Source organism: Macadamia integrifolia, chromosome 14 (assembly GCF_013358625.1).
Source record: "Macadamia integrifolia cultivar HAES 741 chromosome 14, SCU_Mint_v3, whole genome shotgun sequence".
In the NCBI taxonomy this organism is placed as follows: domain Eukaryota; kingdom Viridiplantae; phylum Streptophyta; class Magnoliopsida; order Proteales; family Proteaceae; genus Macadamia; species Macadamia integrifolia.
The window spans coordinates 16,373,457-16,389,155 of record NC_056570.1 but is presented as its reverse complement, the minus strand read 5'-3'; the positions used below and the strand labels follow the sequence as shown (position 1 = coordinate 16,389,155).

General features: G+C 38.7%; 2 protein-coding genes across 4 annotated transcripts; both read left to right on the top strand.

Annotated features, from left to right (window-relative positions):
- Positions 1-728: 728 nt before the first annotated feature.
- LOC122060583 lies at positions 729-9,040 on the top strand. 3 transcript variants are annotated; one of them, XM_042623720.1, is made up of 5 exons: positions 731-1,731; positions 1,957-2,147; positions 5,845-6,229; positions 7,057-8,399; positions 8,712-9,040. In XM_042623720.1, the coding sequence occupies exons 2-4, from the start codon at positions 1,977-1,979 to the stop codon at positions 7,578-7,580; spliced, it is 1,080 nt and encodes a 359-aa protein (XP_042479654.1). In that variant the 5' UTR covers positions 731-1,731; positions 1,957-1,976; the 3' UTR covers positions 7,581-8,399; positions 8,712-9,040. The 3 variants fall into 3 exon arrangements, with proteins under 3 accessions (XP_042479655.1, XP_042479654.1, XP_042479652.1); XM_042623721.1 differs by having other exon boundaries at positions 729-2,147; positions 5,951-6,229; XM_042623718.1 differs by having other exon boundaries at positions 731-2,147.
- Positions 9,041-11,363: 2,323 nt separating this feature from the next.
- On the top strand, positions 11,364-15,697 carry LOC122060664 (transcription initiation factor IIF subunit alpha-like; the record flags this gene model as incomplete). Its single annotated transcript, XM_042623785.1, has 5 exons — positions 11,364-11,631; positions 11,782-11,972; positions 14,137-14,295; positions 14,920-15,065; positions 15,358-15,697. Coding segments are annotated over exons 2-5 (816 nt in total), but the record flags the coding sequence as incomplete, so codon positions are not given.
- Positions 15,698-15,699: the final 2 nt, after the last annotated feature.

Sequence of the window (15,699 nt, the reverse complement as noted above, 5' to 3'; positions counted from 1 at the left end):
TTGACAACGTAGCAGGAGAAAACCAAAAAGCTCAGCCCTTTTTCTCTCTCTATCTATCCAAGGGGATGAAATGACAGAGGCCTTTGGTATCACCTCTAGTCAAGAATTGGGGCCTCACAGTCCCTAGTCAGTATGTTTTTCTCTCATGTTTTTTTTCGTTCATGGTTCGATATTCCGGTGTCCTAACTTTTCATTCGTAAAAGGTTCGAATATTTTTCAATTATGGAGTAAAATTTCTTTGGTAGTAGATCATTAAATTTAATTACCTTCATGGATAATATTCTTTGTGGGGGAGCTCAGCTTCCACCACAGGATGTCTCTCTCCTCACCCATGTGAAAGGACTTATATAGGCACAGTAGAGAGACAGACTATGGGCCATGGAGGTTGCTGGTGGAGGCTGCATTCCCCCCACATAGAACACTCTTTGTTATCTTTATTAGGATTGAATTTTGATGCCTTTGTTTTTTTGGTAAAAGATATCCATTCAAATAAGCGCCACGAAATACACAAAGTTTGGAGTCTTTAGACACAAAATATCTAGAACCAATGAATGGAATATGTCTGAATTAGCATACATGTCATTGATAGGGTGGAATTTTCTTTTGCCAAAGGTGAAAATGAAGTTCTTTCACTAAGGGTATTCATTGTACTTGCATGCTAGTGTGTATTATTTCTAATTTTGATATTCGCATATGATAGTCTTGGACATTCAGATTCTATTTTGCTTCTTGGCCAACTTTATGTGTCATTAAGTTTCACATGTATATTTACCGAAAAACAGTTCCTTTAGGTGTACATATAGACCTAAAATCGGACTAGATCGAACTAAATAGTAGCCCAATTGCAATTGAATAACAAAAAAAATTCGAATCAAACCTGATTGAAATGGGTTCAACCTGACCAAAACCATACCAAACTGGTCGATTGATACCCTTTCCAGGGTCCATCTTACCTGTCACCTGGTAGGTCCTTTGTCAAGTGTTGTACTTCGATTCAGCTCATCTTCAGATTGTCCAGAGCTTGCTCATAGTTACCTTAGACCAGCGACGCCTGTCCCAATAGTATCCAAGGGCTGTGTTTGTTTCTCAAAATAAAAACCACCCATCAGGCTGGATGCAACCCATACCCGATTTAACAAAACTCGGATCCTCCTTCTCTTCTCCTCTCCCAAAAATCAATCCATTCGATGAGAGCGAAGCTAGGTCATTGGCACGCATTGCCCACCCCTTCGTTCGCTTCCCCTCTCCTTTGAACCTGCTCTTGACGTAGTTTTTGTTCTCGCAGATCTATCGTCTGTGGATTCTGTAGCAGTTCAGTAACTCAAAAGCAGACACAAACAGAAACCCTTTCTGATCTTTTGTGACAGTTGTTCATTTGTTCACTACTTTTTACCTTTCCTGGGTTTGACATTGATAGGGAAGAACATTTCAAAAACGAGAACTGTAAAGAAATCACCATTTTTGAGCTTTTATCGGTTAAACCTTTTCTGGGTTAACATTGACAGGGAAGAACAGAACAGCAACAAAACCCTTTTTCTACCATTTACGACGGAGAGAACGAAGCTTGTATCATTCGATTGCGGTGCTGGGCCTGCTGGGCCTGCTGGCCTGTTCAAGAATGACATCTATCGGGTATGGGTTGCACGTGGGTTTGATGGGTGATTTTTTTTCTGGAGAAGCAATCACAGCCATTGGATCCGCGCAACAGGTGTCGCGCACCAGGTAGCTAAGGTAAGCGCAGAGGAGCCGGATCCGTTGTACTTTCAGTTTCCCGCCTAGTGCTCACAAAGTAGAGAAGCTGTAGAATGGGATTCTGGGAGTCGCAGTTAGCAACACCATCTTCCTTCCATCTATCTCTATCGCAACTCTTGAACGAAGACTCACTCCAAAACTATTGAAAACGAAACCTGATCTCCCAATTCTTATTTTGGATTTATCTTCATTATTGATTACTAGGGTTTTCTGCTGGAATAGAGATGTCGTTTGATCTTCTTTTGAAGCCGAAATGCAGCGGCTGTGGATCAACGGAATATCTTTATGGGAGTAAATGTAAGCACATGATTCTCTGCTTCTCCTGTGGGAGAACATTGACGGAGAATCGTGGGAAATGTATCGAATGTGGCGTTACATTGACACGATTAATTCGGGTATGTTCTTTCTTCAATTCGGTTTTCAAATTTTGTCTGTGTTTTGGAACAGCTAACCTAAATTTCTGCTACCTCCCTTTCCCATGTCTTTCCTCGCTCTCCTTTGATGTTCCTCCTTCCCAACTTTGGTGTGAGTTTTTTGTAACTAGAAATAGGAAAATTATGCGAGTGAGGAATTCCCTGCCATGTTTCTTGCTGGCATTTTCCATGGGAAGATGAACATATTCACCCTTTGTGTCTGAAAACACATGGTAGGCAATATGAAAATTTTAGAACTTTGCAGCTTTTCTCTGGTTGCTCATAAAGTACACGATGTTATCATTTGATACATGGGAGGATGTAAATGGTACTTTTTTTTTTAGAACATTAAGTTTGTTTATTCACTCTGAAGGATATCTTGACTTCAGTGTCATTGTGTGCTAAGGTAGTTTGAATTGCTCAAAGGTCCACACAGGCTGATTATACTTGAACCTAGACAACTTTGGGTTGGATTTGGACAGTTAAAAAACAAGAAGCAGACGAACAATCATCCTTATAATTTAAAATTCAATAAGATGAAATATTAACGTGTATGTGTTAGAGTTTTTGTTAAAACCTTGACCATGAAGTGGTTCAGTTATCAAAATATGATCATGAGTTGATCATTGTGATCTTGCCTAGAAATGTCAAATAGATGAAGATTAGGGTAGGAATTATAAGCGCAAGGGGAAAAAGCAAAGGACCAGGTAGCACATAATGACGATCTTTCATCAGTGCTTGAAGATGATAGCACTAATGGAGTGATTTTGATGCAGGTATGCACATGGTTGCTTAGGGGTATTATGTAAGTTTAAGTTTATTTATTTTTTTAGTTTATCTTGTTAGACTTAGATAACATAGGGATGTTGATTTCAGAGTCAGTTTAGAGTTTGGTTAGGAAATCTCTTTCTTTGTTTCTAATTCCTCACGTACGTAAACTCTCATTGAGGATGATGGAATGGAATGAAATTGTTGGTTCACAAGCTGCTCTGTCGTGTTTTCCATTCTCTCATTCACTTTCTCTATTTAATTCGATTCCAAATTTCCAATTCTCATTGTCAGGTCAGTGTTCTTCTTATATTTCTTCATCTTTTCTGTTTCTGGTTTCCTCTCGAATCCCTTGATCTTACTGTTGAGATTTGATAGTTCATTCGGGAAACTTTTATTGAGTGAAACTGCTGGACTGAAAAAAAATAATCATCGGTCCCTTCATCTCTAATCCGTTGGGTTTTATATTCTTGGCATAAGATTTTGATGTTCCCTGGTTGACACTGAATGGCTGGGGCAATCCTAATTTTACGAATCCCACACAACGTATCACTTTCACCTTGCTACTAATGTCGCTAGGTTTACCAGATAGTGCACACCCGTCCTGTCATCCCCACACACTTCAAAATATCCAAATAAATGCAAATAAAAGGGACACTAATTTAACGTGGTTCGGCAGTTTGCCTACATCACAATTTTGACCACAACAATGCTTCAGGAGATGGATGCAATTCTTGCTTCAACCGATGCTATGACAATCGACAAGGACAACAACCCCAATGGTGAGTTATAGGTGCAACTACGACTCAAGAGCACCCTCCACTGCTTTAAACCTTGATGATCACAAAGGCAAGGACTACAATCTCAAACCGTAGACAAGCCCCAACTTGCTAGGCTTACAATTTTAAATTAAGAAAATCAAATCCCCCCAATTACATTCATGATCTAGGTTTCTCAACATTAACCAAACACTGAACAAAAAAAAAAAAAAAAAAAAAAAAAAAAAAAGGACGTGTGATGTGGATTACTTCAACTTGTGTAATCCCACTGATGAATGCTTTCTCTGGTGCACAGAAATCAAACCGAATGTGTTATGTGCATCAATGCACTCATCTCAAACATCAAAACCATTTTTCACCACGAACTAGGGTTTTGCAAATTCAGATTGCCACTCCCTATGCAATTTCACCATGTATAGCCTCTCTGATGCGAAAATAGAAGCTTGGCCGCGCACACAACATCAAAACAGGAAGCCTAATGATCAGTACATCTTCTTGAGCCGGGTATCTGATCACTGGAATGTTCCTCACTGGAATCGCGTCCAATTTGGATTTAAAACGAGCAAGTTATGGCCTCTACAAGTTGAATAGTCGATCTGGGGGCATTATGGTCATTACAAAACGCAACAGGAGGTTATGGTGACGTGCTGCGTGTAACAAACTTGACGGCTCCCTTTCTAGCTGTCCAATCAGCCTTCTATTTTGCGGGTGGAGTTTGGACCATTGGATCATCATCTGACCCATCAACGAATAGCGGGAGCCACAAGGACAAGTTAAACGGAATCTTCGAAGTGGTGTATGGTCCTTCTTCAATACACCATAGTGACTTCAATATAGGAGTAATTTTGTGTAGCGTGGCAGATGGAAAATTGATGCCCCCAACCACTTACGGAACTCCCAATAAAATCTATTCCATCAGTGCTTTGCGCCTCTACGTGCACCTTCATCACAGCCCCTGATCTGTTAATCTGCCGATGTGGCTACATCTCAGACACTCATGTCTTGATCCTGTGTATGCTGTAGTACTAGAACTCAGGGTCCCTGACTTACCAGAAGGCACATAATAGAATATTGGGCATATCTTGATTATTTTAATGACTTTTGCATGGATTCCAATGCCATGAGAGAGAATAAAGCCTGGGGAACACGCTGCTCACTGTTTCCACTTCATATCTGCAGAAAAAACTGGCATTGTGCTCGTTTAAATTGCCTCAAACATCTCAAACTCACCCATTTTGCTCTGTTTCAATGCGATGATACGAAAATTGCTGTAACTTCTTTGTCCGAACTCGGAATGATGTGATTCTAGCGGCATTGGAATGAATACTTGATGAACTGCAATTTTCATGTGGATTGCTGCTACCAGATCTGCCATTATACCTTCCAAAATTTTTTTTCTGAACATGCTGCCACTGCGTGAACCTATGAAATCACAACTTTTACTATGTGGGGCCTTCACTTGCTGCTACAAGCTTCTGCCAAACACTATGTAAGGCCTAATAGGCTGCCAAAACTCATCCCCCGTGCAACATTTCCAAACGCAATTTGCACTGAATCTGACCTGCCTGCATTGCCGACACGCTGTATGTCTTTTCCAGAGCTGCCACAACACCTGTGAAACATACGAACATCAGCGGAACACCTCCAAGCACCGGACATTGTTGCCAACAATGACAACACTAAATCTAGGTGACCAACAGCTTCCCATCTATAGGCGTATCCACTTCTTGGGTTTCGTTTTTAAAGACTACCCCTACTGTGAGAAACATCAACTGTAATCAGAGGAAGCTTTGAACTTCTGCATGTGTCACTGCAGAAAATTCTCTTCATCTGTTTGGGAAATTGACTTTGAGTGTAGTTAAGAGGGTTTGAATTGAGACTTAAACTTCAAATCCATTTTCAAATTTCTCTTTGGTGGAGTGACATGAGCTATCTTAATCTTAGTGTCAGCACTTAGAGGAGATGTACCAGTTGATAACATTAATGTAGCCATCAACAAAGAAAATATCATCATGTGTGAATCGTGTTGTAGTTTTACTTATACATGTGTACATTTAAACTGGGTTTTTGTGGTGGCATATCTTATCATGCCATTATTTCCTTATGGTATTTCCTCTTGATTTATTTTCTAGATGAAAGAACCAAAGGGATTTTCTGGACAATCTAGAACTTGTTCATCTCAATTGTCACTAGTAGGCTTTGACATAACAGTTGAAAGTCCCGCTTCCTTGATACCAGCTGCAAATATGTTTCCACCAGAAAAACCATGTACTGCACCAGTATCTGTTGGAGTAATTCGACCTGCTCGACCCTTGGTTAATGTTTCTGCATTGGCTTCGGCATCCTCGATGAATCACTTGTCTGTTAATCAAGTGCAGCCAGCTGTGGTGTCCAGGGAACCGTCGAGTGGCTCACTAGAAAAGGATTCTTCTTCTTCAACACTGCCTCGAACAGAAGTAGCACATTTCAGATTGGATGGAAGATTAAATGGGCCAGCTTTTGCAACCCGAGTTCGAGGTAGAGTCTGTTTTCCTCACTTGGTTTCAACTGCAAAGATTGGTGGACTACTGGTATCATTTGTTTATTGCTAAAAAATTTAAAGTCCCTTTACTGTCCACTGTTGTTGCTGTTTTTCTCATTATTTTTATTTTATTATCAGCTTCAGATGATTCTACCCTTTCCCATAGCTACTTTTTCTTTTTCTTCCTCCTCCCCGCTGCTCCTTTCTCTTCAAGATGTTCAAGAATTATTACTAGATTCAGTGCCTTAACAGTTGCTTTTTCCTGTGGTTGTTTGGATGTTTTTAAATTTGTTTTGGTCAAAATTTAATGATGTACTTTTTGATTTTATTTTATTTTATTCCTTAGAATGCATTTGGATTTGTTTACTGATCCAATATTTTGATGAATGGTCAGAAATTTCAAACGTTCCCTCTTTCTCTAGAAGGTTTGATGGATTTTTGTTTTTTTTAATGCAATATTGGGCATTGTCTATTCCCTGTGGCTGTTTCTATTTGTGCCTTTATTTAGTCTAGAATTATTAATCAGTTATTGGTAGTTATTATATTTAACTTTGGAATATTATTATTTTACTGTAATGGGGAATGTGTTGCTTTTTCAAAGCAAACTGGGAGCGGGTGGGTTAAGCTTTTTAATAGCAAACTGGGAGCTGTGGGTTAATGTATACTGTTCTATGCTATATTCTGTTTCTCATGAGTCTTGCAGTGACAACTAGCTTGGATTTTTCATTGCCAATAAAGTTCTGCTATTATGTTATCACCTTCTCCGATGGTGCATCTTCTTCTTTCCGTATTTTATTTGATTCTGTTATTTATTTTTGTGCAGAAAATACTTCTGGCGATCACCAGTTTGAGAAAGCTCCCAGACTTGGTCAAACAAACAAGGTGTCAGATCATACACCAATTAAAACTAAGGGTTCTTCTAACATTAGTAGCTCTCAAGTAGCCCTTCAAGCAGCAAAAGATCAGGGCACTAAACCCTCTGTAATTCAAACCGTATCTGGTAGCCTGCCAAGTGTACAGCAACCTTCACTGGGCATCCACTTTATTCACAATGACATTGCAAGGAATGTTCGGAAATTTTTGCAACCAAGAATTCCTGAGCATCCTAATTGGACTCCTCCTTCAGTAAAGTACATGAATAAGCCCTTAACGTGTCAAATATGTAAGGCTACCATCAGTGATGTAGAAAGTTTACTTGTTTGTGATGCTTGCGAGAAAGGAGTCCACTTAAAATGTCTTCATTTATACAATAAAAAAAGCATTCCTAAAGGGGAGTGGCACTGTCCTAAGTGCATATTATCAAGCAGTGAGAAGCCATTGCCCCCTAAATATGGTCCTGTTATGTGAAATATCACTGCATGTATGGTGTTTTCAGACACCAATGAAGGTCTAATTTCTACGGTAAAGAAGGTTGAAAATTCAGATAAAAAGATCGATCATCAGAAAGCCATTGCTAATGGAAACCCTGGTGTACTGAATCCTGCTGTTGGTGGTGGTACAGGAAGTAACCATACTCAGTCATCCAATGGACTGAAAACACCTTACAAACAAGCAAGGTAATGGATGCACATGGATCTAATTTCACCAAAAGCAGAGGAGGCCTAGCAAAGTCTAGGGAAACTGCAGGTTTAGTTTGTGCCCCTCTTTCTGGAGTGGTGAATGATATTTCTGATCTACCCATTCAATGTGGTGGATCATCTTCATGTGACACAGGGAGATCGAACTCTGATTTCATGTCACTGCCAAAGTTTGATCAAGGACACCACTATCAAGCCTCATGTAACTCATTCAGTTATGACGATAAAGGGCCATTATACCATGAAGCTTCTGGCAATCAATATATTGTTAACAGTTCCACTCCTAAGGAGCTTGGGAAATCTTATTTAAGAGTCTTCTGAATGTAAGGCAGGTTGTGAGATCAAGAAAGAGAACCAAGATCTTCCTCACACATGTTCTGTCGAGGCTTCCGATTTTGAGAATGGAGCTGGAGATTGCAATAGGTCTTCATTAGATGATTTGCATGTTGTGGATTGGGTTGGTGATATAGTTCGCATAGTAGATGAGAAGTCATTTTGTTGGTCTTGTGTTAAAGGAGCAGTATACAAGCTGCAAGATCATGCTCTTTTTTGTTCTAGCAATGACAATCTGAGACCTTCGAAGCTTCAGGTAAGCAGTGATCAAGCATTTCATGATTCTTTATGGCTTTAGGCTCTGTGGACATTAATATAAAGTCTAGTTTTACCTGCTGAAATAGTTCCAATTTCATTACTGTTGAAAGAGTGTTTTCATATCCATCATATCATTTCCAAGTTCAGTTTACTCTGCATATATACATATTTTGTGTTCTACAATTTATTTAGAAACATTGACTTTTTCTTTCACCAATTACATTATTTTTTTTAATGTCTCTGCATGCATTTACACAAAGTTGTGGTTTGAATATTGGATTTCATACAAATATTGGCTACACTGTTGCAGGCATTTGAATCTAATCATGTTAGCACCGATTGGCTGGCTTAATTCAGGGGCCATGTCAAGTTCTTCCTCGTAACAAGTTTAAGGAAGAAAGTGAATGAAGAAGCCAGTTACTTCATGGAGAAAGTGATAGGGTTACAACCTTTTTTCCTGTGTAAGTATACCACCAATTTTAACTGCTTCTTGATAGGGAGCCTCAAGCTGGGGAACATTTTTTTAACTGGGGCCTTTGTGCTTGTAATCAATGTTGATGTTTGTTTTTATATTTACATAGTGATGTACTAGAGAACTTGCCATTCTACTTTATCCAGCAGAGGTAGCTTTGTTTCTTAGCTCTACTTAACCAATTTTGGGACAGTTTTCTGTCCAGAGAGCCGCCCCTGTGCAAAAATTGGTAATTGTTTTCTAAATTTCTGTAACATGTACATGTTAAACCAAACCCAAATCAGGCCAAAATTAGATTTGACCGGACAACACAATAATAACAAAAACCGGTAGGAACACAAAATTTAACTGATAGAAACCGATTTAGCCCGAATTGAAACCAGATCAATATGACCGATTGACACCCCAATGGTGAAGTGGTGTTGGTATGATTTTAAAAATTTGGAATTGGATTGGTTGAGTCAATCGGCCATTATTGATCCTGGTTCCAGATATTTTGGAATGGCCGATTCTAGGGTTTTGGGGATTGAATTATTGAATTTTATATCTCTGAGAGTCGATTTTGGGATTTTTGGGACTGATTTCGACAGCAAAGATAATTTTTTGTTTATTTAATATGTCATTGAGTTAATTTTTTGTTTATTTATTATGTCATTGAGTTACTTTTTCTCTCTTTTACTATTTTACTGAGCCGCAGGCTAATGACCACTTATTCGTACACACATTTATCCACTCACACATGCATATAATAGGGTTCTACACATTCACTCACTCACACATGCATATGATAGGGTTCGATACCACAACCTCTTCCCTTGGGTATTGGCTCTTCAAGCCGAAGCTGCCATGGTTAGATTAAGCTCGTGTTTGTTGTTATTGAGTTTAGGGGTGTAAATTGGATGGTTTGGTTCGGTTTTGGTCTAGGAATAAGGGAGATCAAAACCAATCCATTAAGGAGCTTTGGTTTTTGGTTTGTTTTGATTTTGGTCTGGTTTGATTTCGGTTTTTTAATATCAGGTTAATACCGGTTTAGATCGATTTATTATTGGGCTTGAACCATAATGAATCTTACATTCATAACTTATAATGACAAGATTTATCGAAAAAAAACACTTTAAATTTATGATTAAATCATGATTTATCATTGTAAGAGAAAGATAACTAATATTGAAACCAATGGATAACAAATTACTAATAAGATAATTAATATTGAAATCACAAAATGAACCCTATTATCCAATCATTCATTTATCTATCCAACTAGTTCTCCATAGTGAACAAATAAATCCATGGAAGCATTATTATAATTTCCAAATCAATTTCTCTATTCATAACCTAATATTCAATGATTTGTAACAATTCCCTTTACAATAAAAAATTTTCTCACTCATATTGTAAAAAATGGATAGTCAATTTACCAATTTATAATCTCATAATCATTTATTTTTTTATTGGTTTCATTCGGTTTGGTTATTGATCGGTTCGGTTTGGACCAGTTTTCAGTCGGTTCCAATATATCTTAGTCCAAAACCAATCCAATAAGGATCGATTTGGATTTTATCAGTCGGTTTTATTGGTTTGGGCTAGGTTTTGACACCCCTAATTGAGTTACACAATCATAGTGAAGGTAAATTTTCATCTACACGAGGTTCTCGCCATTGTGAGGGTATAGAGAGGATTTTCATTTTTGATTTTTTTCCAAAAGGCCCCAAGGAGAGTTGAATCAACACTTCTAATTGTGAGGCTTTTGGTCTTTGCCAATTAAGCTACGCCCTTGGGTCATTAGTATGCTACTAGTATTTCTAATTCTAAAATTGGCATAAGATAGTCTTGGAATTTTGGAGTTTTATTTTTCTTCTATGCCAATTTCATGTTTATTTTTGGGACCAAATACTCCTCAAGTCACGATGAATGAGGTTTTCCCTCGTCGATGGCCACTAATGGTGTTGTATGGGCGTAGAGAAATAGTGAAAGGCATTTTCAGCTTCACTCATACAATTGGAATGATGATCTTAAATTTAAATTGCCTAGCTAATTAAGGTTGATGTGTTTGTGGTGCCAAAGGCACACTCACTGGGAGGCCTCAAATTCAAGTCTCATTTGGGTCAAACCAAACCTTTGGTTGGTTTGGTGTTTTATGAAATCGACAGAATCACAATCAAAATGGGAAAAATCAAATGCACCAAATTCAAAATCGAATTGAACCAATTAAAAACCGAATCCAGACCAATAATAATCCGTTGAGAAACCAAAAACTCAAAAAAAAAAAAACTAAGATTACACGAAGAGACCGGATCGAACCAAACAGTAGCCCGATTGCAAATCAATAACAAAATACCGAATCAAACCAGACCGAAACCTTACCAAACTGACCGATTGACACCCATTCCAGGATCCATCTCAGCTGCCACATGGCCAGACTTTGTAGGCAGATGCCTACGTGCCAAGTACTTTCAGTTTCAGTAAATTGGGGTCGGAAGACTCGGAACAAGAATCCCACATTCACTGATACACATACTCCATCCAGAGGTTAGCAGATCCGATGCTGCTCACAAAGTAGAGAAACGGTTAGAATGGGATTCTGGGAACCAATCTTAGGAACGGCATCTTCCTTCCATTCAATTTAACGCTAACTCTTAAAAATCTATCTCCCTCACAACTCTTGAACGAAGATTCATTCAAAAACTATCGAAAACGAAGCCTTCTCTTCAGGGAGTCGTGATATGCTGGTTTAGGTTTTTGGTTTTTTGTTATTAAGGTACCTTTAATTTGTTCAATTGTTTTGTGGTACATTAATTACGTTTTTGAATTCGGCAATTTATTCTGATTCATACTCTTCTCAGTTCCAGTTCGAATTCCTCAACTTACCAATTCATATTTTGGTTTTATCTTCATTGTTGATTTATAGGGTTTTCTACTGGAATAGAGATGTCGTTTGATCTTCTTTTGAAGCCGACATGCAGTGGCTGTGGTTCAACGAATGATCTTTATGGGAGTAACTGTAAGCATATGACTCTCTGCTTGTCCTGTGGAAAAGCAATGGCGGAGAATCGTGGGAAATGTATCGAATGTGGCGTTACATTGACACGATTAATTCGGGTATGTTTTCCTTTCTTCAATTTGGTTTTCAAATTTTGTTGTGTTTTGGAACAGCTAACCTAAATTTCTGCTTTCTCCTCTCACCCTTGTCTTTCCTCGCTCTCCTTTGATGTACCATTTCTCCTTCCCAACTTTGTTGTGAGTTTTTCGAAACTAGAAATAGGAAAATTATGCGAGTCAGGAATTCCCGCCATGAAACTGATATATGTTCGTCGGTGATAGCCCTAATCTGTTTATTGCTGCTACTTGATCAATATATATAGGGTAATTTACAGCGCCACCCCCTAGAGTATGCCATTATTATAAGAACACCCCCTTTGTTTCACCAAATTAGACTCAGACCCCCTACCGTCAGTCACTGTTAAGGAATATACTTTATGTGTTATTGTCAGCTACTATATTTTATTTTAAATACCAAAATGCCCTTTCTAAATGTGAAGTACCTAAAATACCCATATAATAATTCTCATCCCTAAATCGATAGTTACTATATCGGAGATCGTTTAGAGCACCGGCGACGCCGCCAGCACCTCCATCTTCGTCGTCGTCAACATGTGCCACTGACATTATTGTGAAAATGCTCGTTCCTCGCCTTTTCACAGACCTCCGTTGTTCCAAAGCCTTCTTTGCTCATTCTTGCGAATACCCACTTCCCTTAATCTTCTCACATCGTCATTTCCTTGACCAAATCCCCTCCCCGATCACCCATCTCGAATGCAGCAGCAAATCTGTGGATAACATCTGAAGAAAAATAAATAAAAACCCAATTTCAGAAAAAGAGATTCCAACAATGTAACATTCACGAAGGATCCAATCTCTGCGCTGAATCTCTCTCCCTTTCTATTTTCTTTGAATGTCGTTTCAGTGTTTCATTCTGAGTTTGCTCTGCTAAATTGCGAAATGGGTCTCTCAATTTTTTGGTTTTCCACAAAAACTCTTTTGTTTTGATTAACGGAAAAGCAAAAAATGCAATGGAACCAAGGAATGGCTTTTTGTTTTCGAACCAATGAACAAACAAACGTTGTGAACGATTTTCCCCTTTTCTTTGGGCTTCAAAGCTTCAACCCAATTCTCAAATCCCGTGTTCATCTCTTACAATAAGTGTCAAACTACCATGTGGATTGTGGAGGTACGATAAATTAGGTGCGTTAATAGAGTTTGCTATTTTAAGGATTTAGACAGAGAAATACAGAAGAGAAGACAAATCAGATAAAGAACAATATGAATGGAATAGCAAGTCTGCCACTAAGCGGGGGTGTCGGTGTTTCAGCACCACCAACTGCTCTGTACAACAGTGTTTGATCTCCCACCCAATTCGTCGGATAGATGAATTCTGCTTTGCTAGAAGAAGTTTTAGAAAGAAAAAAAAAAAGAGATTATAGCCCTTCGCCAGTGCTTTGAACGATCGCTGGTAGATGAGCACCTCTCAATATCATCTTGATAAGAAGGTAAGCCAGAGGGAGAGGTTTCCTCTCATTCTGTGTTTGTCCAGGAGATGACAAGCCTGTGATGCCAGATCCAGATAGTAGAGAGACAAGCCAAAAGAAGTGAAGAAGGTGAAGGAATCTTTGCCGTTGCCGTTGCCATTGCCATCGTCGTCGTCATCGCCGTTGTTGTCGAGGAGCTCGTACTGAATATCCGAGGAAAACCTGAGTTTTAGTGAATAGGGAGGGTATAACAGTCATTTTAATTCTTTTTTTAACGGTGACTGACAGTAAGGGGTTTGAATCTAATTTGGTAAAATAGAAGGGGTGTCTCTCTAATAGTGGCATTTTCCAGGGGGTGGCGCTGTAAACACACACACACACACACAGACATAAAGATACTACAGCAATAGCAGAGCAAAAGGGGCCTCTTCCAATGCCAAGAGGCTGGATATTCCCCCGGCTCCTTTGATCCTGGTATCTCGGGGAGAACACAACTACACCATTATTAATTCTAAGTGATTTTGATTTAGGATTTTCATCTATTAGGATATTTTTTTTCTTTTTTCCCTTTCTCTTCCCCAATTTGACACACACTCATGTTCTTGTTTGTCTACATGTAATTTTTAAATATAGGCCTTTCAATATTTTCTGATTAAACCAATCCTTTTGATTTATAAATCAACTATTACACCATTTGGGTTTTTTCAAAGCTCAAATCTGTTTCATTTCTTATGCAGGAGTATAATGTTCGGGCTAGTTCTGCAAGTGATAAAAATTACTTCATTGCTAGATTTATCACAGGGGTTCCCAATTTTTCAAAGAAGAAAAATGCTGATAATAAATGGTCTCTCCAAAAAGAAGGACTTCAAGGGCGCCAAGTTACAGATGCTTTACGGGTATTTATTTGCATAAGTTGCTAATAGATGGAAGGAAAATGATTGTGTTAAACAGACGCTCGGAGAGCAAAAAAAAAAAAAAAAACATTTAGGGTTGTACTGGCATTTTCCATGGGAGGATGAATATTTTTATCCTTTGTGTGTCTGAAAACACGTTGTAGGTAATATGAAAATTTTAGAACTTTGAATGTAACCTTTTCTCTGGTTGCTCATATAGTACACAATGCTATCATTTGATACATGGAATGATGCAAAAATTACATTTTTTGGAACATTAAATTTATTTATTCAACTCTAATGTAGAGGCATAGAGCCTCAGGAAGCGTGTGGTTCTGAGTTCGACTCCTCTTACGTGCTTAATGCTCTTCACTGCTTTTAGTGAAAGTTGAATGGTTCTCATTCAACCCTGGTATGACCCTGTCCATGCGGTTATGGGGTCAGTATGGGCTCGTGGGACTAGTCAGGCCAAAGACATGGATACCCATCATTAGCAAAAAAAATAAAAATAAATAAAGTAAAATAAAAGGGAAGAAGTACAAGATGGATCATGGCTTACCAGCTGATATTGCATCTATCTATTTCCTGTATCCCTCTTTGGTTTCAACATTGTTATGCATCACACAGGAGAAGTACAAGAATAAGCCTTGGCTTTTGGAGGATGAGACTGGCCAATTTCAGTATCATGGCCAGCTTGAGGGTGCAAACTCCACAATTTATTATCTGCTCATGTTGCAAGGAAAGGAGTTTGTTGCTATTCCTGCTGGTTCTTGGTATGCACAACCACTCTGCTATCTCCATTTTATGATTGAGTGAACATTATAGTGTGTTATTGTCTTTCCAATCTTTTTTTCTGGGAAAGAGTGTTATTGTCTTTCCAGAGTCTTTTTGTCTGGGAAAGATTGGGTCTCCCTTGCAGATTGAGTTTATGTTCATGTCTTTCAGTATGGCATTCTATTATCTGAATTCCAACATATAGTTGCTGATTTAATGATCCAATTTTAATCTTGATGTGATAATTGTCATCTATGGTAGTAATGGCTATTTGATACTTTTGATCCATAGGTACAACTTTAACAAAGTTGCTCAATACAAACAACTTACCTTGGAAGAAGCTGAAGAGAAGATGAAAAATAGGAGGAAAACTGCAGATGGATACCAAAGGTGGATGATGAAAGCAGCAAATAATGGACCTGCTGCCTTTGGTGAAGGGGAAAAATTTGATGACAAGGAAGGTGGTGGGGCTACTGGACGGGGGCGTAGGAAACCATCTGGTGAGGAGGATGAAGGAAATGTCTCGGACAAGGGAGAGGAGGATGAGGAAGAAGAGGAGGCAAGGAAAAATAGACTTGGACTTGGCAAAAAAGGTGGTGATGATGATGAAGAAGGTCTTAGAGGAGGTGATCT